The 24,649-nt window shown below is 46.7% G+C and overlaps 1 protein-coding gene across 3 annotated transcripts in view; it reads left to right on the forward strand.

Annotated features, from left to right (window-relative positions):
- Chchd6 (coiled-coil-helix-coiled-coil-helix domain containing 6) overlaps nucleotides 1–24,649 on the forward strand; it is a 242,474-nt gene that overhangs the window by 177,004 nt on the left and 40,821 nt on the right. For all 3 annotated transcript variants that reach the window (XM_010636346.3, XM_010636348.3, XM_010636347.3), the window contains one exon: nucleotides 19,363–19,433. In XM_010636346.3, the coding sequence (XP_010634648.1) occupies nucleotides 19,363–19,433 (71 nt within the window). The remainder of the gene's footprint in view (nucleotides 1–19,362; nucleotides 19,434–24,649) is intronic.

Raw genomic sequence — 24,649 nt, forward strand, 5'->3', positions numbered from 1 at the left:
TTTTTTTTTTTTTTTTTTGGTAAGATTGGCTAAGGGTTTGTCTACTTTGTTCATTCTGTCAAAGAATCAGCTCTTTGATTCATTGATTCTTTGCATTGCTTTTTTAGTCTCCATGTCATTGACTTCTGCTTTGATCTTATAATTTTGCTCCTTGTACCAGCTTTGGATTTGGATTTTTCTAGGACTTTGTGGTACATCACTCTATTTTTCTGATATAAGAGTCACAGCTATAAACTTCCCTCTTAGGACTGCTTTCATTGTGTCCCATAAGTTTCCATATGCTATACTGGCTTTATAGTTCTATTCAGCAATTGTCTTATTTCTTTCTGTATTTCTGCTATGACCCATTGATTATTCAAGACTATTGTTTAATTTCTATGTGTTTGCCTTATTTCTATGGTTTCTTTTTTTTTTTTTTTTCTTGGAACCAGGGATTGAACTCGGGTCCTTGAGCTTGCTAGGCAGGCCACCGAACCGCTGAGCTAAATCCCCGGCCCTTTTTTTTTTTTTGGAACCAGGGATTGAACTTGGGTCCTTGAGCTTGCCAGGCAGGCCACCAAACTGCTGAGCTAAATCCCCAGCCCTTATTTCTATGGTTTATTTTGCCATTGGTTTCTAGTTTTATTGTGCTGTGATCTGATAATATGTACGGGATAATTTTGATTCTTTTACATTTATTTATGCACGCTTTATTGGCTAGTGTGTGGTCTAATTTGGAGAAAGTTCCATGTTCTGCTGAGAAGAATTTGTCTTCTCTTGTTGAGTGGTATATTCTGTAGGTATCTATTAAATCCATTTTTTCAGAGGTTTACTTCAAATATTAGTTCTGATATTTCTTTATTGATTCTTGTCTATTTGTGACAGTGGGGTATTAGAGTTCTCCACTATAGTTGTATTGATGCTTATTTGATTTTTTTATATTAAATAGTTTTTGTTTTATCAAGTTGGCCCACCATTGTTCAGTGCATGTAATTTTTTCTCATTGAGTTTATTGGTACATTTTAGGTATGCAGTACAGTTACATTCATCATTGGGATCTTGTACCTTTACATGACAGGTCTTGATTCTCATTTTTTCCCCTTGTCCCTGCCCTCCCTTCACTCCCTCCTCCCCTCGCCATTTACAAACATTTTATTTCCATTTTTTCATTTTCTCCTATTTTTTTTTCTTTCCCTTATTACCTTTCTCCTACTCTTCTGGCCCTAGTGCATGTATGTTTATAATTGTTATGTCTTTCTGTGGAATTGTTCCCTTAATCAATGTGTAGTGACCTTCTTTACCTCTTCTGATTATTTTTGGCCTAAAGTCCACTTTTTATGAATTTGAGAGCTACTTCTGCTTATTTTTTAGTTCCTATTACATGGAATATTGTTTTCAGTCCCTTTTTTTTTTTTTTGGAGTCTGTGAATTTCTTTTTAGGTTATGTGTGTTTCTTTTATATAGCATACCATTGGATTTTGTGTATCAATCCATTCTGCCAGTCTTTGTCCTTTGATTGGGGAATCGAGACCATTCACATTGAGAGTTATACCGAGAGATACTGTTTTATTCCTGTTGTTATATTATTTCCCTGTTACTGATTCCTTTCTTTCCCTTTTACTTAACTGCTCACTTTACCTGGTATATCCATTCTGTTGGACCTTTCTGGCATTGTTGACTTCATTGTATCTTTCTAGGATACCCTTGAGAAATTTTTGGTGTGTGCTGGTTTGGTGGACATGAATTTATTTTATTTCTCCATCAATTTTGAAAGATAGCTTTTCAGCATATATAAGTCTAGGTTGGAAGCTGTTTTAAGACTTGAGACAATTCACTCCAAGGTCTCTTGGCCTTCAGGGTTTGTGTTGAAAAGTCTGCTGTAATTTTAGTGAGTTTTTCTTTATAACTGATTTGTTGCTTTTTCTCTAACAGTTTTTAAGATTCTGTTCTTGTGTTGGACTTCTGGGATTTGATTTTGACATATTGTGGAGCGGTTCTTTTCTGATGGTGGTGATCTGGAGTTCAGTATGCCTCACTTATCTGCATGTTAAGACCCCACCCCCATATTTGGAAAGTGTTCTGCTATACTATAAATATGTCATTATGCCATTTGTACAGTCTTCTGACTCTTCACTAATTCCATTTAATTTTAGATTACTCTTTGTATTATCTAGCAGCTGTTGGATCCTTTTTTTTTTTTTTTTTTTTTTGTACTGGGGATAGAACTTGGGACCTTGCACTTGTGAGGCGGGCAACAGCATCACTGAGCTAAATCCCTGGCCCTGTTGGAGCCATTTATTTGTTGTTGTTGGGTCCATTTTTAATGTTCTTACCTTATTTTTACAGTATCTTGCAATACCTGGTCAACAACAGCTGTGTCTTCTAGTTCTGACGCTGTTCAGACATTAGTCACTTCTCCTGCCCATACTTTCAATAGAATTTTTAACCTCCTGAATTTCTGTTTGACACCCTTTCCTGGATTCTAATTCTTTTCTATACTGAACGTTTATGTTTTGTATCACTTTGTTTGGGTCAGCTAACTTTTTCTTAGTGTCTTCTGTAGACTTGCTGATTACTTTATTAGTTCCATTATCTATTTAGTTAAATCTTCTTTGAACTCATCAAGTATATTATTGATCTTTTTAAAAAATCTCTTTTATCTTTTCCAATAATTCAGCTGTATGGCTTTTGATTTCCTCCTCCTTATTGCCTCATAGATCAGCTTTGGAAGAGTTGAGAGTTTTTTGAGACCTTTCGTTACCTTCTCTTCTCATATTTCTGTTTGTTTGTTTATTGTGCTGAGACTTGTAGGTTGATCATAGTGAGAGACTTTGTTGCTAGTATGGAGACTTCTTTAGTTAATGTCTATTTTCAAATGATGCACAGGCCTTTGCCTCTGTCCTAGAATGCCACCACCTCCATTTATGTGGGTGGAAAGGCTGCAGTGTATTTGGCATAGTATCCTGTTCTTTGGGCGTGGAACATGGTATTGTTAGTGACACTATGGCAATCCAGATATTGGCATACAGGGAAAACCATCAACAGAGAAAATGTCAGCTACTGTGTCCTCTTGACTATAGTTATAATATCAGCAACAATGATAGCGTTAAAAAACTGGATACTGACATATCCTAGGAACTACCAACATATTCCCTTAACCACAGAAAAGGAATATAGAATTATAGTACCAACACTAAGACAAACAAAATACTGACCTATAGCAAATATACTAGATGGAACAACTCTACCTCCCCTAACAAGAAAACATTATTCAATACTAATAGCATAGAGTTAACTCTAAAGATTCATAAAGTATTGTTATACTATTAACAAAAGAGGGGTTAGGGAACCAGAAGGTGAGAAAGACAAAATTTGAAATATTAATCAATGAAAGATGAAAAGGGAAAGAGAAAAGTGAGATGGGGGGTCCTATTGAGTAAAAGAAATTAATAGCATTAAATGACAGTAAGAGAAAATAACAAATGAAGAAAAGAAAAGCAAAACAAAGAAAAAAGAAAAATAAGGGAAAAGTTAGAGAGACAGAAAAAAAAGAGAAAAAACTCCAACCCTCCTCCCTAACCAATGAAAGATAAAGAGAAAAAAATTGAGTCTATTAAAAAATTCCTCTGTGTTTTTGAATGAGTGCTTTCTTTACAGGATCTGCAGTCTTGGAATTTAGCAAGTCACAATTAGCTTTATGGAATGTGGGTTTGTGAGGTGCCCAACCTGTTCCTGAGGCTCCTCTGTCCATATACCCCAGACTGTGGAGATTGTTCAAGCCAAAGTATATCATATTGTTGGATGGGAAGAGCAATCAACCCTCTGGTCTCTGTTGGGTGTAGACTATGAGGCCGGGATGCAAGCAGACTCTTGGGCTTAATGCCAACATTTGCAGATCCAGCCTGTTCTGAATGCCACACTGGTCAGGCAGGACCCATGTCCTTCCAGTCTAAGCCTAAACTCAGGAGGTCTGTGTCTGTTCCACATCCCCTTGACACTGTCTCCTGTGACTATGTCTCACCTAGCCACTGTGGGAGGGTAGCACTGGAAACCCTGATGTGGAGTTATTCTGTGGCTCAGTTTTAAATAGACACTTCTCAAAATGGCACCTGATTAAACACTCTCTGTCAATGTGGTGGGCACTGCACTGGGATTCTCCAACTCTAGCCTGCCTTGAAGGAGTCACTTAAGGAGTAGTGTTTGTAGTTTACAATAGCGGTGGCTTTTTCTTGGCACTGGTGCTTCCTGGGCTTAACCTTCTCTCCCCAGGCATTGTGGCCTTGTCTATGATCAGGTCCATTGATTAGTCAGCGCCTCTGTTCCCTTATGCCAAGGGGAAACAAAACAGAGCCAGTGTGGCGTTAGCAGATAGCCATGACCAGGGCGTAGGATCCATGTGTGTGGAGTTGGTTGTGGGCAGATGAGCATAGCTGTTGCATTGTCCAGGGCATGAGAGGCATGGCTGTTTTGTAATCTGAGCTGAATCTCTATTTTTTTAAAAGGAGGAAGGAATTTTTAAGGTGTACCCCAGATGTCCACTGCCCCCTTAGAAAGTTTCATTAGATGACATGGTTCTGAGTGGCACACTGGTGTGGGCTCCAGTGATCACCTCTGTGTACAGGCACAGCGTCCTCATGGTCCTTGTCTGGAAGCTCCTCAGGCAGGAGAGAGCAGCAGGTGCCTCCCAGGGTGAGTCGCCACCCCGTGCATTGAGCTCCGGCAGCAGCCTTTCGCATCTCCTCCCCCTGCAGTCCACCGCGGGTTGACCAGGTGGTGCTGGTCCTTGTGCTTCCCCTCACATGAAGTGGGTCAGTCCCCTTAATGCTGCCTGTATGCCTAGCCCTGGCCCTGGCCTCCTGCCATCCCCGCCTCCAGGGAGTGTTTCTAGCCTTCCTTCTCTTAGTGTGTTCCTTGCCTGGCTTTTGCACTTGCGGATGCCTCTGCCTGTGGTGCTCTTTCTTTCCCTTCTTTCTCTCTTCCTTTGTTCCTTTTATGTCCTTTGTTTCCTTTCTTTTCTTTTTTCTCTGCTGCTTAAGTCTCAACTTCAGTTGAGCTCCTCAGAGGTGATTTTCCTTGGCCCTGCCGATGCAGCAATGGACTCCCTTTCAGTACCATCAGTCTGCCCTGTTTGGTTTCCTTTAAGGTTCATGAAAAGCTTTGTGTTTGTTGTCCCGCCTGTTCCCATGGTGGCCCATGGACCCTGAGGAGTAGGACTGTACCCATCCTGAGCATTAGTTCCATGTGGAGAAAGGTGGCAGGGTGCCCTTGTAGCTATCTGCCTGGCACACATGCCTTAGGGGAAGACTTCAGAAAGGCTCAAGGCCTACTTTCAGCACCTCTGTTGCTGAAATTGCTGAGTACGGTGCCTTGTCCAGCCTTACCTCTGTGCTCCATCTGGAAGCAGAACCTAGGATCAGCACAAAGAGCAGAAGCATCTTGCTAATGCCTCTGTGGCCCAACTCACAGCACCTGATTTGAGTGCTTCTGTGCCCAGCCTGAGCAGCTGCGTCAGATCCCCAGGGTACACCGTAGCTCCTTAACCATGGGCTCCCACCCTTTGAGTTCACAGCTTCTGGCTGCGTTACTGTCGACATTTTTTTTACTCTGCTGCTCCATTGCAGAGAATCATTGAAATTCACAGCATCACAACTCTAGAATTTTATTGAGGGGCAGATCACTAATAAGTAGTGGAACTAGAATTAAAATTCATCTCTTGATTCTTTTATTTTTATTTTCTGTCATGCTTTGCATTGTTTTCAAACTCTTTAGACACTAGTTTGGTTAAATACATTTTTGCAAATGTAAAAACTGAGTAACCAGCAGCACCAAAGCAGCCAGCATTTCACCAAGAGGCCCTCTCCCTGATGCAAGGCCAGCCCTGCCTCCTTCCACACCCTGTGGGTGGGGTGATTATGGAGGTAGATTACCTTGGCAATCCTGTTCACTCCGAGCACACCCTTGAATTCCTTCCTGTCTACCCTCACATGGCCTCTGCCCGTCTAGGCTAAATGCTGTTGTGTGTTCTGCAGCCATCAAAAGCTCTTTGCTTCCCTTCTTTAGCATCCTCGCCCTGGCCTATGTCAGTGCCAGGGGACTGTATTCTGGTCCATAGGCCCTGGGTCTTCCTAGGGTGAAACTGACCTTTCACATACCATAAAACTTCTAAAAATTGTTCTTCACACATCACATTAAATGAGACTTTGCTCTTTTTGTTCTTCGGGGATTTTTTTTTTTTTTTTTTAGTACTGGGGATTAAACCCAGGGCCTTTGCACTGAACTACAATCCTCTGCCCTTTAAAAACAAATTTTTTGAAAAAAAAAAAATTTTGAGGCAGGGTCTTGCTAAATCATTTAGTTGCCCAGGTAGAGGTGAAACTTGTGATCCTCCTGCCTCAGCCTCCCAGTGTGCTGAGATTACAGGTACACACCGCCATGCTCGTCTCTGTTCTTAAGCCCTGCTCTGCTCTTAAGTGTTCTTCAAGTTCTGTGATCTGCAACCCTGCACAGTCTTGACACACGCCTGTAGTGTGTGCCTTGTTCAGGAATCTGTGAGCTAAGGTGCTCCAAGTGAGTATCCTTTGGGCACATTTCCTCAGAATCTTCCAGCCCATCTGCCCCAAGGTGTTGCCAAAGGTGAGGATCATTCCCCTCCAACCACACGAATGAGAAAGCTTTGGTGACGTCCCCGCCCTCATCTGAAGGTCTGATGGACAATGTATGCAGTGCAAATAAATTTTTTAAAACCCTGTACAACTGTTACTAATTAACACAGCTTTACTTTTATCTTTTGCTTTATGGTGCAAAGTGTATGTGTGTGCAAATACATTTACATATAAGGCTTTCATATTTCGTCCCCTAGTAATGAGAGAGTAGTAACCCCTCCAACTGCACAACCAGCAACACATACACACCCTAGAAGTGACCAAATGTTAGGAGACTCCGCTAAACCCCAGGAGAGGCTTGGTCTAGCGTGCCAGCTCTGAGACTCATGAACATCCCAAGTTGTGGCAGCAACAGAGAAATAGAGAGAAACCCAGAGGGTCTCTCTCCTCTACCTTTCACAAATGCAGATGCTTGTGAGAAGGTCTCAACCAGAGCCACTGTCGCTAACACCCTAATTAGCAATTCACATTTAGGCAGGGTTTAGATGGCAGCTAGACCGGACATTAACTTCTGTCCCAGGATTGAGGGTGCCTGGAAGGGAAGGGAGGGAATGGGGTGCCCTGAAGGAGGAGGACAGCATGTGTGCTGGGGCAGAACAGATCAGGCCGTGTGTCAGGAGGCCCACTCCTGCAGATTGCAGAGGCACAGCAGGGACAGAGGCTCATCAGGGAGGGGTGGTGGACCACCTTGGCTGGAGGTGATAGAGGCAGAGCTTCAGAAATGTGTCAGATCCAGAATGGGCCAAGAATGCCTCATTCATTCCTCAGATGTGGCCCAGCATTAGAAATAAAGATAAAATGCTACTCCTGAGCTCAGGCAGTTCCAATCGAAGCCAGGGTGACAGATATATTAACAGTGATTGCAGTGCAGTGTGGGAAATACTTCTGAAAAGTGCATGAGGAGTGATCAGAATATATGGTGAGTGTTTGCATGTGTAGAATTTGTTACAGTAAAAGACACATTGCCATGAATGCCCCTCACTTCAAACACATTGATCCCATCATCGTTGGTACTTTCTGCTAGCGTTTTTTTTTTTTTTTTTTTTTTTGTCGGGCATCAAACTTGAGACCTTGTACTTGTGAGGCAGGCGGCACAACCACTGAGCTAAATCCCAGGCCCTCATCATAGATACTTTCTGAAGCAGCTCTGAAGTCCTCCTTCACAAGTATTTTTATGAGGTGTGATCAGAATACAGTGAATGCTGCTGCCAACGGCCATCCAACCAAGAGGCAGGCTCGTAAAAACATGTGTTTTGGTGCCAGGGATTTAGCTCAGTGGCACCATGCCTGCCTGAAGCACAAGGTCCTGAGTTCGATCTCCAGTACCCCCCCAAAATGTGTTTCGATTCACCTTATTTACCAGACCGGGCACCGTGCAACTTCCGACTCACAGTGACCATCACAGGTGAACATTTGAATCGATTCAGAACATTGAGGCAGCCAGCACGGCACAGCTAAGGACACCACATAAGAAGACTTGTAGAACTGCTGCAAAAAGTGGCAAGAATGATGCAAAAAGTGAGGGGGAAGATCTTAAGGGGAAACAATAGCAATGTGACTTTTACTATACATTTTTTAAAAATTTAAGCATTCGCCATAGTTTTGACTACAGCTCGTATCTAGTACAGAATACTAAGAGAATAAGTTTTGCCTAGGAGAGGAATAACTGTCCAGGGGAAGGGATGTTGTTGGGTCTCAAAGCATGAATAGGACTTTCTCAGGAGGACGCGGGAGGCTTTGCAGAAGAATCAATATCGGGAACATCTTGGAGGCTTGGAGGATAGAAGATAGTGTGAGTGAAGTGTAGAAACTAGTGAGATGGTGCCAGGGTCACTGAAGTCAGAAAGAGCCAGATCCCAAGGAACTGTCTTAGGTGCCGCTTCACATGCATTGGGGAACTTCAAAAGGTTTTCGCTGAGAACTGTATTCAAGGATTGCCCTGACAGTGATGTGGAGGGTAAGCTGGGGCAGAGGAAGTAGCAGCAGGGAGACCAGGATGTGTATGTATTAGGTATGTCCTCATAGTTATCCACTCATAAAAAGAGGGACTCAGGGACAAGCAGAGGCACAATAATCTGCATGTGGCTGCCCACTTAATGGGGGGATGCCCAGGGGTCAAGTAGCAACGGTGATTGATGGGTACCTGTCCAGGGGCTGGACAAGTAGTGCTGGCATTCACCCGTGCAGGAACGATGGGAAGCAGACACTTAATAAGAGGACCAGAAGATGGGCATTTGGAGAAGGAGGCACACGCTCTGAAGGAAAGTGTCTGACAGGGACGGAGGATGCGGAACAGATACAGTCATGGAGCATAGGGAGCACAGGGGTTTCATTGTTCAGTGAAGGCTTTCTGAGTAGAAGCTGCAGGCACAAACTATCAAGCTATCGTAGGCTGCAGCCACTGCCCTGAGCTCCTCTGGAAATGTCTCCAGAGCCTTCTCAGCTTCTCTACCCCATTGTCCTGAAGGCATCTAAGGCACTGAGAGCATGTGAGTCCCTCCCTCATTAAACAGCCCTGTCATTTCTCACCTAGTTAACTGCAGTTGCCTCCAGCAGGCCAGGCTGCTTCCACTCCTCCCTCGGGGCAAACCAGATGGTACTACCACCAGGCAATCCTTCCAGCGTGGAACCTGGCAGTGCCATTTTCCTGGCCACACCTTTGGTGGCTCCCTGCCACGCCGAGAGCAGGCTCTAGGCACAGCTGGCCCTGACTGACCCTTGCCTAGATCCACCTTCCTCAGCTCCAGCCCCTTGCCTGGAACACTGAACAGTTACTCCAGGAACACGCCAAGCAGAGCCTGCCTCAGGCCCTTCCCCAGGTCTTCCCTTCACACCCATCAGGCCTCTGCCAGCGTGACCCAGCAGAGAGGCCTCCCCTCATCTGCTGTTTAAAGCAGCACCCATCTTGTGGCTCCTTATTGCCTTGACCTCTTGTGGGTTTTGAATGGCATTTATTACTGAGTAAAATGATTTGTTTATCTTTCCCATATCCAGACCGTGAGCTCTGGGAAGGCACAGACTTCACCTCTCCTGTTTACTGCTGTGTCATTGCTTGTAGAACCAGACTTGGTGAATAATAGCCCTCAATAACTATTTGTCAAAGTGAATAAAAGAAAGGAGTGAACTATGACGTGCTGGGCAGCTTGCTCAGCATGTTTGTATCCTGTAGCAGTCAGATCCCCAGCTCACCCCAGAAAGCCAGTAGCCACTTTCTCTCTGGACCAGTGAGGAAGCAAGCTGAGGGCAGGGCTGCTCCCCATGTTTCAGTCATTTGGGGTCAGGGACGCTGATGGACGGTGGGTACGTCTTCTGAGGGTGAAGGGGTTGCGGATACAGGCAGAGGCACACTTGGTACTGGAGGAAGACGCTTGTGGGCATATGTGCCCATGGTCATCTGCTGGCAGGAGCAGTCCAGGGCTGGCAGTTAACATGGGGAACAACCCAGAATCACAAGATAGGTTGTGTGAAGGTTCAGCTAAGCTTCAAGCACAGACTCTTGGCTCCAGAGCCTGCTGTGCCCTGGGCAGAGAAGGCAGGGAGCCTGCATGGGCCCACATTTTGGAGCTTGCCGTGGGGGTTAAAGTCAGTGCCCTTCTGCCAGTCAAGGGCCTGGGTGGGCATGATGGGAAATGGAGCCCACACTGAGAGAAAAGCTGGCAAGAGAGCAGGAGGGGTGAAGCCTGGGAAGTCTCAGAAGGGATAGGAGCTGAAAGCAGGAAGGAAGAGTGCCGGGGAGCATGAGTAGATGAGAGCCTGTGTCTTCTGCCCCATGGATACATACACATCTCCATGGGGTCACCATTTCCGGTTGGGGGAGAATATCAGGGAAGGTGTCTGTGCACCCTTCTTGGATATTGATGTTTTGAACCTTTTAAAAAAAGACTTCTGTTCATTTCTCATTTGTGCAAAAAGCTGTTTTCACACTCAAGACTCTCCAAATCCTGAATATGTTAATTATCATTACTTCCCTTAAAACTCAGTACTCCTGAGAGCTTTGAGCAGCATTTGATAATTAGATTGGTGAGTCCAGTACTCCCCTGATGACCAGTGTTTGCCATGTTGACAGCGCCTTGGCATAGGCCTTTCCTATCTTCAGTCTGTTCCTTCAGATTTCTGGGATTTACTTGGGTCTTTAGCCCTTGGCCCTTTTCCAGTCTGCACTAATTTTGCTGAGAAACTCTCTCCCACCCAGAGTAGCCAGAATTCTGGGCTTCATATTTTCCACGAGTAACTGTGCCATCAGCACCGTGTTCTGCCTGTGCGGCCTTTGGTTTGTTATTTTTCCTCCTGAGAGACAGCTGGGCACAAAGGAGGCACCCATAGGCCTGTTTTTGGGTGCTGCTCTTTTCCTCAAGTTTGTGGCATCCTGGACAGGGTCCTTTCCTTGCTGAACCTCAGTTTTTTCGGGTGCCAAGGGCAGCCTCCCTCTCCAGGCCCCGATACTGGGCAGTGAACCCACGGCCTTTGCATTGAGCTACATTTCTTTCCCTTTCTAGCTGAGTTGCCCAGGCTGAACTCAGATTTGCCATCCTCCTGGCCTCAAGCTCCCAGAGTGCAGAGATTATAAGCATGTACCGGCCATGCTGCTTTAGGGCTAGTGATTTTTACCTTGAAGTATTGCTTTGAGCATTCCAGGAATTTGCCTGTTGGAAAGTCCCCACCACAATGCCTGGCCAAGGAGTGCGCCGGGTGTTCCTGTTTGATATGAGTTTTGAACACACTGCCAGTAGGCCCAGAGCTCATTCAGCGATTGTTGGCTCTTGCATTTGCCCAAAGCATTTGGTAAAACGTTCCCACTTTATGGGAGAGATTCCAGGTTCTTGATCCTCACTTAATCTCCTCCATCCCACTCAGCCACACCCTCAGGCTCCCCTGTGTCCTGGTCATATCCTGTGCTGTCCCAGCTGGTTCCAGAGCAGCCTGCCAGCTCCCTGGGCACAGGCCCTGACACAGAGCAGGAGCTGAGCAAACTCTCTCAACTGATAAAATAAATGACTGTGTCCTAATCATCTTTTTGATCTTCTCTAGTGGTTCTGACTTCTATTTCCATTTACTCTGCAGCTTCCTGTTGAGGGCCTGCTGGGTGCCATGCACAGTCACAGGCTCCGGGGGTAGATTAGTGAGTAAAAGAGCTCAAACCCCTAGCCAAGTAGACTTCCTTGACCTCTCCAATACTCTCTGGTCACTTTTCCAAATATAGAGTATATTTCATAGGTTAATATGCATTTGATTAGGGATGTTTGTTAAGGTTTTAAAATGTGTATTCAGTGTCTACCTTGGGATTGGGCCTTTGTATGCGTTATCCCATTCAGCTCCCACAAAACTGTGTGGGCTCTGTTAACCATTCTCATTTCACAGATAAGGAGTGGAGAAGACAGGCACAGAGGTCTTGACCCCTTGCCCTCAGTACACACTGGGAGGAGGGGCCTGATCTAGAAGCAGTCTGAGTCCTTTCTTGTACATCACTGCCGCCCTGGGATGCCTCTGCATTGTTCTGTGAATGCACTTTGGACCTTGGTTCTGTCTTTCCTGGAATGCTGTGACCCCTCCAGGCTTCTTATCTTCCATGACATCTCACATGGCCTGAACATATAGTAGGCCACTGATGCATGCTCTTTGCTTGGGTGTGTCTTTCAGGGATCAAGTCCAAAAGTTGCACATGAAGTCCTAGTCAGCAAGGTAGCCCACTCCTATTATCCTAGCACTTTGAGGGGCTGAGGTAAAAAGATTACAAGTTCAAGCCCAGCCCGGGCAATTTTGAAACTTAGCAAGAGTCTCTCTCAAAATAAAGGTTAAAAAAGGTCAAGGGCTGTAGCACTGTGTGAAGGCCCTGGGTTCCATCTGTAGTAACACACACACACACAAACACACACACAGTGATTAAGTCTTGTCTTTATGTCTGCACAAGCCTTGGTACACTGGCCTTGTTTTCCCCTGCACACACATGAGCTTGCTGCAGACCTTCATGCCCCTGCGTCCTCCCCCTGCTCTGTCCCCCAGATCTAGGCTATGCCACTGGGCAACAGGCCGATCTCTTCTGCCCACCATACGTTTCACTGTCCTCCCTTCCCAGCTTTCTCCCTGTGCTTCCCTCACCCTCACGCTCTTTTGATCTTGCAAATCCAGGCCCTTGGAGAAATCAGACAGTATGAAATATGAAAACTGCTTGGGAAGTAATTGAAGAAACACTGTGACTTTTGAAACCCATAGAGATAACACTCACACCTTCTTACTCACGTTATTTAATTTTTAATGGCAGATTTAATTAATGGAGATCAGGCCTTCTACTTTCAGATGTGCATGCGGAGCAGCAGGAAGAGCTGGAGGAGGGGCAGCTGTCTGTTGGGCAGAGAAAAGGACTTTCTAAAATCGCAGAGCTGAAGAGTTTAACGGGAAAGAAAAGCTCCCATGAATAGTAGCTCATGACCACTGGGTGCTAACAGATGCCCTTCAGAGAGCTTTCCCAGCAGAGGCTGGGAGACCAGGGGTCCTCCATAAGCACAACGAACTTGCCTCCCATCGAGTTCTCTGGGACAGGTGGCCTGGCTGGGAAGAACTGGACTCTGTCATCCACATATCTGCTGCACTGTCCTTTAAAAAGGACTTGTCTGTCTTTCCACTCCCTCACTTAAAAATCAAAGTGTTCATTCACCCCGCATTGCCACAGGGAGAAATCCAGGCCTGAGAGCCTGCAGGTGAGGTCGCTTCATCCCTTGCTCCTGGGCTTCCTGGCAGTACTGCTGCCCTTCCCTGTCACACACCCAGTACTCTACCCCCTCACACTGCTGTCTCTATTCTCAGACTTGTGAAATGTTCCTATAGATATTCTCACACATGCACAAAGTCCTAGATGCCATGCTTTCCTTTTCAGCATTGTTTGTGATAGCGGAAGACTGCGAATGGGCTGTGGACAGGGAGCTGCTTGGGTTGAGCTACAGGGTGTTCAGCCATACAACAGAACATTTTATTCAGCAGGAGAAACCGACTAGGTCTGCAAGAAGTTAAGGTACATCATGGCTGTTGTGGTGTGGTGTCAGGGGCCAATGTGACTCACTCACTAATGTGCTTACCCTGCTGTTCACCATATATGCTGTCTGTTACGGTTTACATCTAAATGTCCCCCCAAAACTTTATGTGATCCCAGGCAGGGCTGTCGGGAGGTGACTGGATCCTGGGGGCACTGTAACTCATGAGTGGATTGGTCCACTGATGAATTTATAACTGAGTATGCTGTTTGGAGGTGAGGCATGGTGGGAAGAGGGGAGTCACTGGGGATATGGCCTGGAAAGTTTGATCTCCCTCCCTGGCTCTTCCCTTGACTCTGCTTCCTGTCTACCGTGCCATCTTGCCTTGGAATCGGCTAACTATGGACTGAACCCTTAGCCAAAATAAACCTTTAAGTTGTAGGGGTTGGATATTATGTCACAGCATCAAGAAAGTGACTAAGACAGATTTTGACCAGAAAAATGGGGTGTTGCTGTAACTGTACCTGACCATGTGGTTCAAAGCCTTGGAAATGGTTCATGGGAGGAGTTTGGAAAGGTTTGGAGATACTCACTAGAAAGGAGCCCCAGAATGCTATGAGCCAAGCTTTATGGGACGTTCTGGTCAGAGCTCAGGAGACAAGAATGCTGATTTTTGAAGAACAGTTGCAAAAGACTAGACTAAAGAGGTTTCATTTGGGAACAAGGACTCCACTGAAGGTGGACTCCAGATCATGTATGTCTACATTTTGCTCAAGTCTTGAGTCTTTGTGGGAAAATGAGATTAAGGGCAGCGGGGTAATTTGGCAGAGGAAATTTCAAAGCAGCCCACCATTCAGTCTGTGGCATAGGTACCATTGGGGGCTTTTAGCCAGCTCTATATTGAGAATCAAGAGCAAATGGCTATTGACTTTAAGTTTTGAGTTTCACCGGGTCTGTAAAGTTGGAGCAGAGAGTATCTTTGTGGCTAAAAAGATTATCATTAAAAGGAAGCCAGGGGCCAGGGATTTAGCTCAGTGGTGCTGCACCTGCCTCGTAAGTACAAGGTCCTGAGTTGGATACCCCGGTACCAAAAAAAAAAAGGAAAGCAGGTGCTTTACAACAGGACAATAGGAAAAGTGCCTTGAGGACATGTGAGGAACCAACAAAGCCCCACACTCTCACCCTTCAGAGACCCAAAATTGCAAAAGTGAAGGACTTCACTTTGAGATGAGAGGCCCGGGCATGGGGCTACCGAATAGAGGATTTGTTCTTCGGATTAAGTTCATAATGTCTCGGCCATCCAGCCCTCAGATATCTCTGTAGCCATGATTCAAGGGCCCAGCTACTGTTCGAGATGGCAGCAGCTCTTGGCATCATCCATATGGTACTAGTTTTATAAGCATGCAGAATGTAAGAGTTGTGGCATCAGGAAGGCTTCCACCCAGATTTCAAAAGAAAGCCTGGGAAGCCAGGCAGTGTGCCCCAGAGAGGGCAGTGCATGAAACTGTTACAGTGAAGCTGAAATTCAGTGGAGACCCCAGAAAGTTTTAGAAGCCAATAATACGGAATGTCTGAGAAAAGCCACAAGGAGTGAGCAAAGCCAGCCCAGAAGAAAAGTTACAAAGGCTGAATCCACCAGCAATGCTGTAGGAGCGGAGTCATGCAAGCCATTTGGACCTTACATCTTCACCATTGGTGCTGGACTTGGAGCTGCAGGATTTAATGTTTGCCCTGTTGGGTCTCAGTCTTTCTTTGATCCTATTTCTACCCACTATTCCTCCCTTTTGGAATAGGAATGTTTATCCTGTGCTATTGTATAGTTAGCAGTGTTTTAACTTTCTTTTTGAGTTTTACAGGAGCTCACAACTAAGAATTTGACTTAAGTCTCAGAGTAGACTTTGGAATTGAACTTTCCAGCAATGCTCAAATTGTTGGGAATTGGCAACTCTTAGAGATGAACTAAATGTATTTTTCATAGGCCAGGCGTGGTGGTGCACACCTGTAATCCCAGCACTCAGGAGGCTGAGGCAGGAGGATCACTGTGAGTTTGAGACCAGCCTGGACTACATAGTGAGTTCCAGGTCAGTCTCAACTACATAGTGAGACCCTGCCTCAAAAAAAAGTATTTTTCATAAAGAGATACACATGAGTCTTTGGGCCAGGGGCAGAATGTTATGGTTTATATGTAGAAATCCCCCAAAGTCGTATGCAAACATGGACAGGGCTTTAGAGAGGTAATTGTATCATGGGCCTGCTATACACATGGGTAGATTAGTTCACTGATGAATTTACAGCTTAACTGTGCTATTACTAGGAGGTAGGGCCTGGCCGCAGGAGGTGGGTAATGGGGGACATGGCCTGGAAGGGTATATTTCTCTCCCTAGCTCCTCTCTTGACTCTGCTTCCTATCTTCCAGGACATGAGCAGCTCTCCTCCTCCATGCTCCTCTGCCATGTGGTCCTGCTTTGGAGCCAGCCAGATATGGACTAAAACATGAGCCAAAAAAACTTCCCCTCCTTTAAATTGTAGGTGTTGGGTATTGTGTCTCAGTGATGAGAAAGTGACTAAGACATTGTCCTGTCTGCTCTCATTATTTAAATTATATGTATTAATTTTTCAAAAACATCAATGTAAAACAGTGATGCCTTGGTTCTAGTATCCATTCCCAAGAGGATAGCCTGACCCATAGTTTCTGCCAGGCTGCCCTTTTACCTGCACCGCAGCACCTGGCACAACCGTGATCATGACATTGTGTTACATGAGCACCCCAAGGCCGTGGCAGGTGCATTTGTCTCGAAATCCTCTGGTACTTGGTGAGTTCTCAGGATGAGTGCTGCTGGTGGCCAGTCCTCCTAGGAGCTCCCTGATGGTGGTGAGTCATAGAATCTGCCTGACTAGTTCCTGAAGAAGGGATTTGGTCCACTCCAGCAGTCTGAGGAAAGTCAAGTGGGCAAGAGGGTTTGTGAACACAGGAAACCAGCACTGTACTCCCAAGCTGTGGGCCAGAACCTTTCCTGTGACAAGGGGGCTGCAGTCATACGGACATCTATTCCTCTGTGTCTGCTGAGGCAGATCAGATGAGGAGGGTGAGGTGGGTCAGAACAAGAGAGGACTTGATAGGGAATTTCACTGAGTCTTCTGAGAATTGGTAGCAGAACCTGCAGTGGGGCAACCACAACCGCTTCTTGGCCTGTGGGTACTTCCTGTGACAAATCTCGCTGACCACATGTTGACTGTGGGCTGGCAACTCACTCAAGCTCTTGTCGTCACTCGGGCTAGGCTGCTCCTGGAGGGACAAGGGTCCAGAGCATAGGCTCTGAGCATCTCTGTCAGCCCCAGTATGCCAAGCCCCCTCTCGGCCACAGTTCTCTCTGAGAACAGGTGACATCCTGGAAGATGGCCACATGACACCAAAGAGTACTGTGGCACAACTCCAGGAAGAGAGGTTTGACCCAGAGAGAAGGTCTGCGTCGTGAGGTTGCCTTGTGGAAAGGAGGCTGGCCGGGATCAGCAGGGGCATTGCACATGTTAGCTTCAGAAATGTCAGCGGCACAGTAGGAGTGGCTCTGCTGGACTGAGTGGAAGCCATGTGCCCGGCTGTCTCTTAGTCACCCTACCTTGCAGTTAAGAAAACAGGGGTCCAGAGGAAGTATGTGTCTTACCCAGAGTCCTCAGCTGGCATGTGCCAGCACCAAATTACACTACATCCTGGTGATGGCCCTCAAATGTAGAGGCCCAGGGAGTAAAAATGATCCTGCCAACGATGTCACAGAAGAGGCCTATGTGGAGGATGAAGAGGCCTTGATTTGTGTCATTCGTCTCTGTCCTTAGCCCCTCTCCCAGGACTGTCAGTGTTGGTGAGCATCAGACTGGTCAAAGCAAAGTCTTAATGTCTTGGTTTAGAAATGAGGACTCTGGAAAGAACACGAATGCCCTGGTGCTGGGCATTTGGTGTTGCCTGGCAGGGAGTGGGTGCAAAACCTATCTTTATTTCATGCCTGCTGAGTGCTGGGACTAGCATTTCCTAGCTCATGTTCCTCATCACCACCGAGGAGCATGTGTTCTCTCCCTGGTTCACAGGTGAGGGAACGAGAGGACAGGCTAGGTATCTTACTTGAGCCCTCTCAGCAGGCAGCTGGAGAGGGAAAGGTCTGGAAGTAGCCCCCATCCTCCTTGGCTGTCCTGGGCCCAGCCTAGAGCAGAATTCCAGCTCCAGGCAGTGGCCATGTGCCCCAAGTGCTCTCACTCGGGGCTGCCCCACCCAGTCAACCTGTTCTGGAGGCTGTGGAACAGTGGGGAAATCCGAGGGTGGCAGGTTCCTGCCCAGACCTGCCCTCCATGCCTGTGGGTCCGTTCCGGAGGGTCCTTCATCCAGACTTGTCTGGCTTCCACATGCATGTGACTGTTCTCCCTGTGTAGCTTTGAGCTGAGGACCACTCACTGTCCCCTGCCTAAGGACTGGCTGATCCTTTTGTGCAGGCACGATCAGGTTAGGCTGTGTCACAAGCATGCCAGGGGCCACAGCCCTGTGGCTTCACAGTCCCTTCACTGCCATGCAAGCTCCTTGCAGGGACCAACCTATGAACCTAAAGCTTCTGTTCATTCATCTATAAAGCACAGATGATCCCTCTGTAGTGGCTTTGTGGAGTAGATGTCGTCAGATCTGGGAAGGGTCTGCCTTGGGCCATGTGGGCATGTCACCTGCTGCTGTCTTCCTCATGTCTACTGGACAGATCTGGCCACTGTTTCCACACCTGGCCCTCTAGGGACCACTTGACCTTTCTCTGTTTTGTATTGTGGTTTTCTGGAATCCACGTACTGTGAGAATTAGCTATCAGACGTGGCCTTTCCCTGCCACTTTGGTGTCTAACTGTGGGCCTGGTAGCACTGCCACTTGCAGTGAGTGTGTTGACAGGTGATGGGCAGGGGCATCAGGATCCATCTCCAACTCAGAGAATCAGTGGAGTGACTAGGGCTCCCCAGGGAAAAGTGAGGGCTGAGTCCGGGCCTGTGTAGCCAGGAGCGGCCAGCCTGTGAGGCACAGAGAAGTTAAGTGACTTACTCAGAGTCACAGTGTGGCAGAAGGACGCGAGCCCAGGTGGCTCTCTTCCTGCCACCTGGCTGTGCAGGTGCATATGCAGCAGGTACTCTCAGCCTCCCTTCAGCTCTCCAGACCCATGGTTGCTGTGCTGATGGGTGAGGTGTCAAGGTAGGCAGCAAAGTGTGTCCCAGACTGGGGATCCAGACACCTGGCTGGCACTGCCCCAGGTATGTGGCTTTCAGCACCTCCCTTCACCCCTCTGGGCAGCAGAGTCCACTTGTGAAGTAGGGATTGGACCAGAATAAAACTCAGCAGTGTTTTTCCTAGGTAGTGAATGTTTTAGGCTCTGTAGGCTGTGCAGTCTGTCACCACTACACCACTCTGTCATTGTAGCACACAGGCAGCTGTAGACAGTAGGTAAACAATGAGTATGGCTCTGTGCCAATAAAACTTTATGTACAAAAACAGGTGGCAGGCAGATTTGTTCCTGGGTGGAGGATCTTGCAGCGTTCCTCCAGCCCGTGCTATTCTGAGATCTGCAGCTGCGCTCGATGCAGGGTAGGAGCTAGAACCCAAGCTGTGGATTAATCACCAGTCTGCTTTGATGCTGGTCAAGAAATTAGCATCTGTCGATTTCTAATGTGGTTGCATCCCATGAGGGAGCTAGGGGGGAAGTTTCAATCTTTGGTAACTAGTTCTGTTTTTCTTTTTGTAGAACGCAGAGATGTATAAACTGTCCTCACAGCAATTCCACGAGGCAGCTTCGAAAGCTGAGAACTCAATCAAGTAAGAGTTTGCTTATTGTTCTTTGTAAACTTGGCCTGCATTTGTAAAAATTTTCTCATGTGGCTTGAAGCCTGCTGCTACCTACCTAATTTCAGATTTCTCTAATAACACGGGCAACCATCTGTTCCTCGGCTCTCTTACCTGAATCTGAGATAGCCATTGGTCATCAGTAATTGGGCAAATTAGCATTCGGTTCTTCCTAACTCCTTGGCAAATCTTGCGGGGCTGAGACAGACTCCAGAGTTGTTTCAGGCTCAGTGTATGCTGAACAGGCACGGTCTTCACAGCGATCAGGCAGGGTACTGCTGGCCTTCTGCCCCTTGGATTTGGGGGCAGGGCTGGGGTTTGCAGCATGTCTCCAGTAAGAGCCTCCTGCGCAGCTGGGATGTGCAACATGCCTCATACATGCGGAGTTCCCAATGGGCCAGGCTCTACCCCCGAGGAGCTGAGGCTCAGGAAAACTGTTGGCTTGCTCAGGTGACACAGTTGTGGGTACCAGCACTGTCCCATCTACTACATTCCTCTGCTGTCCTCAAGCGTTCTGAGCTGGGATGTCAGGAGCAGGGAGGTGTGTGCTGTGTCCTTTATAAATGCAGCTCTCCTTGGTCCAAGTGCAGGGTCCTGGGAAGTCAGAGGAGACCTCTTGGAGGAGGACATGGACCTTGGGAGTTCTCTGTGTGAAAAAGATCTCTGTGGACCCAAGTGACCACAGTGAGCCCCAGTCTCCCCCTTCCAGGAGTGAAGCAGGGTGATTCACCAGACAAATCTATCATGGTACAGAATGGTTGGGTCTGACACCATGAGAAGGAAACATCAGAGAGGAGTTTGGGGAACTAGGAGGTGACAAAATACTTGTGAAAATGTTGCAGAGAACCATAGAGGAGCCAGGAGGATGGTGGGGACAGATGTCCAGTCATAGCAGACCTAAGGGCACAGAACAGCACAGGGAGCATTGTGGGATTTTATTCCTTAGTGGGAGACACTTGTAGCTGTGGAACACTAGGCTGTGGCAGAACCAATTAAAGAATGGGTTTTGGGAAAAGAAAACAATTGTCTTGAAATTTCAAGTCCTAGAGCAAGAATAGGAACATGTGAGGAAGAGACTTTTCCAGCTTGCCTATGGGGACGAGGAAACGTTGAGTGGAAGCAGCAGCCCTGGGCACTGGGGCCTCACAGGGAAGGCGGGCGCCTGGATGTGCTTGTGCCGCCTGCATGCCCCGGCCGCTGGTCTCGCTGGGGGAAGCTCAGGGGCCTGTTTCTGAAGACTTCTTCCCTGTGCAGCAGGTTTATTCAGCACTATGAAATACTCAGAATGTCAACTCGGAGAGGGGGAGGAGCAGCCACATCAAAGAGGCGGCTAAGTGACAGCCAGCGCAGTAATGTGACCCCTGGCAATGGGAGATGCACAGCCTGGGGCCCCTCCCCCTGTACACCTGGAGGAAGGAGCAGCCTGCCTGCCAAGGGAAGAGGCTCCGGTGGGGTGGGCGGGGGCCGGAGGGGGAGCAGACAGCTTTGCAGTCAGTGGCCACTGCCCTGTGATACACGCCTTTGTGAATCTGACTCCAGTGTCACAGGCTTTTCCATCCCTCTACCCTCTGAAGGCAAGGGAGAGACGGATGCGAGCGCGTCTCTAGTCTAAGTGAAGTGTAAGGGTTTTGTTTGTTTGCAGTGTCCCTTGACAGTAATTACTCCTTTTCTGAGCACATCACTGTGGGGTAGGTACGCCGCTAGGCCCCTCAGTTCTCTCCTGCTGTGAGCTCCACATGACAGGCGCAGAGCCGAGGCCAGGGAGGATGGACACCTCCCCTGCCATGCTGGTGTGGAGTTGGATCAGGAATGTCCTCCAGAGCCCTGTGCTGAAGGCCAGTCTCAGCCCATGGCACTGTTATGACACAGAGAGACTGTTAAGAGGAGGCCACCAGAAAAGAAACCCTTCTCTACTGTTGGTGGGAGAATAGACTGGTGGAAATCAGTATGGAGAGTCCTCAAAACCTAGAATTAGAGGTCCCATTTGACCCAACTATTCCCCTCTGGGTATCTTCCCAAAGAATTAAAATAATCATGCCACAGTGATATATGTGCACCCATGTTCACAGCGGCACAGTTTGGAATAGCTAAAACTTGGAAACAGCCTAGAAGCCCATCAACTAGAGACTGGATAAAGAGGATGTGTTTTTGTTTTTTATAAAATGGAGTACTACTCAGTCATAAAGAATGATAAACTAGAGACATTTATAGCTACATGGATGCACATTGAGGCCATACTAAAGTGAAATAAATAGGACACACATGTAAATATTGAATAGTTTCTCTGGTATGAGAAACTGAAAGTATAAATAAGGATCAAAATGTGTAATAGATCATTTGAAATATGAAGAAAAGGTCCAAAGGGGAAGGGGAGGTACAAGGGGTAGGGAAAAGAAAAGATGGGGAAGGAATAAATATGAAATAAGGAAAAAATGGAAACAAAGTCTTTGTAAATAAGGAGTTATGAAGGGAAGGCAGGGGAATGGGGGAAGAAATAAGAACCAAGATCTACCATGTAAAGGTACAGATTCCCAATGATGAATGTCATCATAATGTGTACCTACGATGTATCAATAAACTTAATGAATAAAAAAGAAAAAAGGAGGCCACCCGTAGTGTGCCCTTGGAGGGGACACTTGGGCCCTGCCCTGCCCTTTTGTTCTTTGCTTCCCTGTGGTCTGGAGGTGATCAGACTTCCTGTTTCACACACTCCCACTACGATGGGCTGCATTGCTACAGGCCTAAAGCCACTGGCCCAAGAGACTGCAGACTGAAACCTCCACACCTGTGAGCAAAAGGGAACCTTTCTTCCTTTCACTGATTTTCTCATGTCTTTTGGCACCATGACAGAAAGCTGACTTCACACAGCTGGTTGTGTGTCAAGCCCGGGGTTCCAGCTTAGCTCAGAGCCACGTGCTTACCTGATGTCTGCACTGTTGTGTCCCCGATGGCCCTCTCTCAGCGTGAGACGGGCAGCAGGTGGAGCCCTTCGAGCCTGCCTGGGCAGTAGAGCTGGCCCATTCCAGCTCTGCCTGCATACCTGCCACTTACTGGTCTAGGACAGCTGCTTGACGTTTTGACTGATGAGTGAACGAGACCCACCCGGAAAACAGACCCAGCGTGTCAGCAGTTGGTGTTAGCGTGACTGCTATAGATGGAATCTGTGCCACTCAGAAAGCTGGCCAGTGTGGAGCACGCCAGGCCTCATGAGGATAGGGCCTCATGGGGTTAGTGTCCTTGACCGGTGCTAGAGTGCCCCTCTGCTCCCATGTTGCCAGGACTGGAGAGAAAGCACCATCTGTGAACCAGAGAAGCAATTCCTTGCCGCTCACTGGGTCTGCCGTGCCTGGATCTGGGCATCCCAGTCTCCAGCACCACGAGAAATGAATGTCTGTTGTTTCTAAGCGCCTTGCTTATAGCACTGTGCTACAGCAGCCCAAATGGGCTGAGTGCTGTTATTAATGATGGCAATTATTTCAATCACTGTTATAGCACCTGCTTGGGACAGAGCAGATTTGATAAATAAATTGATTTTCCAAAATACTTAGTCTTTTCCCAAGCATAGTAAACAGGATGTGGCATAAAGTTAGAAACTTTTTTCCTTAAATATCAAGGGCAAAAAATCTTTGGGAGATTTCTTGGATTAGCAAATGATTGTAGATTGCATTGTAAATGTCATAGAAATAAATGCCAACTGCTGGCAGCAGTAATATTGGAAGTTTTCTTCCAAGACAGCTTTGGGTAAACTGAATGGTTATGTAGATGGTAAACTAGATGTCCATGTTTTCTTTCACTTACTTAACACACGTATATAAAACATGAACTTCTTGCCAAGGCACCATGCTAGGCCCCAGGGATACAGAAATGAGCAAGACAGCTGTAATCGCTGCCAGCAGGGAACTTAGAGCACTACGGAAACAACAAACATCAAACAACAAACATCATTTTAAAATTAATTTGCACAACAAGCAATTGCCCAAACAGCTGTTGATTATAGTAATGAGTGCCCTGAAAGAAAGAGTTAAAGTTTGGGTCAGAGGAACCTAATTTAGATGTAGACTTTGAAGGAAGCTTCTCTGAGGGAATGATGTCTATGCTGGTTCCTAGAAGTTGAGAGTTGGCCCGAGGAAAAGGGGAAAGTCCTTCAAACCAGTTTCAGCATATGCAAAGGCAATGAGGCAAGACGTAGTCTATTCAAAGAACTGAAATAAGGCCAATGTGGCTGAGGGTAATAAATAAGAAGAGAGACAAAAGTGAAACTCCAATCAGGAGCCAGACCATGCAAGATTTTGTAACCACAGTAGGAGTTTTAATTTGATCTGAAGAGCAGTGAAATGGTCATGTACTACACACTGCTTCGGTCAACAGTGGAGCACGACATACACAGTGGTGATCCCGGGAGGTCACAGTGGATCTACCACATTCCTGTTGCCTGCACTATTGAGCCACCATAATGCCATGGCACACCCAGTACATCACACTCACGTTTGTGGCAGTGCTGCAGCACCAGTGTGTGGTAGAGCATCTGCAATTATGTACAGTGCATAATAGGCGGTGATGATAAGTAACTGTCTCACTGGCCTGAGTACTTCATGTGCTGTACTTAGAATGTATGCACTGTACTTATTGTTTTAAAAAATTACAGCAAGATGGTAGAACCTCTTACATCTTGGTCCAAGTCTCTCAACAGATGAAGAGTTTGTGGGTGGCTGACGGCCTTTGTAGGTGGGTGTACCCCGGTGTCCACAAAGCACCATCTCCTGGAGACCCCTCTCTCGTGCAGTGCATGACTGTACCCCTGCTGGCTTTCTTTGTAATCTGTGCCCCTAAACCTGTGAATTTCTCCATCTGTAAACACAGCATTAGCTATAGCCTACATATTGTATTATAATTCAGTTTACAAACCTTCTAATTTTCATTCTGATTTTCATTTGAAGAAGCATGTCAATTTCTAAACATTTGAGAATTTTGTAAGTACCTTTTTTAATGGTTGGTTTCTAGTTTAATTTGCTGCATTTGGAACCTACTATAGATACTTTGAAATTTTTGGGTACTTGGTTCATGATCCAGTGCAGGATCTTTTTTGTGGCTTTTTCTGTGCACCAGAAGAGCATGCTTGCTTTTTTTTTTTTTTTTTTTTTTTTTTTTCCGGGGGGGCGAACTTGACTCCTTGCGCTTGCAAGGCACGC

This window comes from Fukomys damarensis, unplaced genomic scaffold (genome assembly GCF_012274545.1).
Source record: "Fukomys damarensis isolate Sample0158 unplaced genomic scaffold, DMR_v1.0_HiC HiC_scaffold_37, whole genome shotgun sequence".
Lineage (NCBI taxonomy): Eukaryota > Metazoa > Chordata > Mammalia > Rodentia > Bathyergidae > Fukomys > Fukomys damarensis.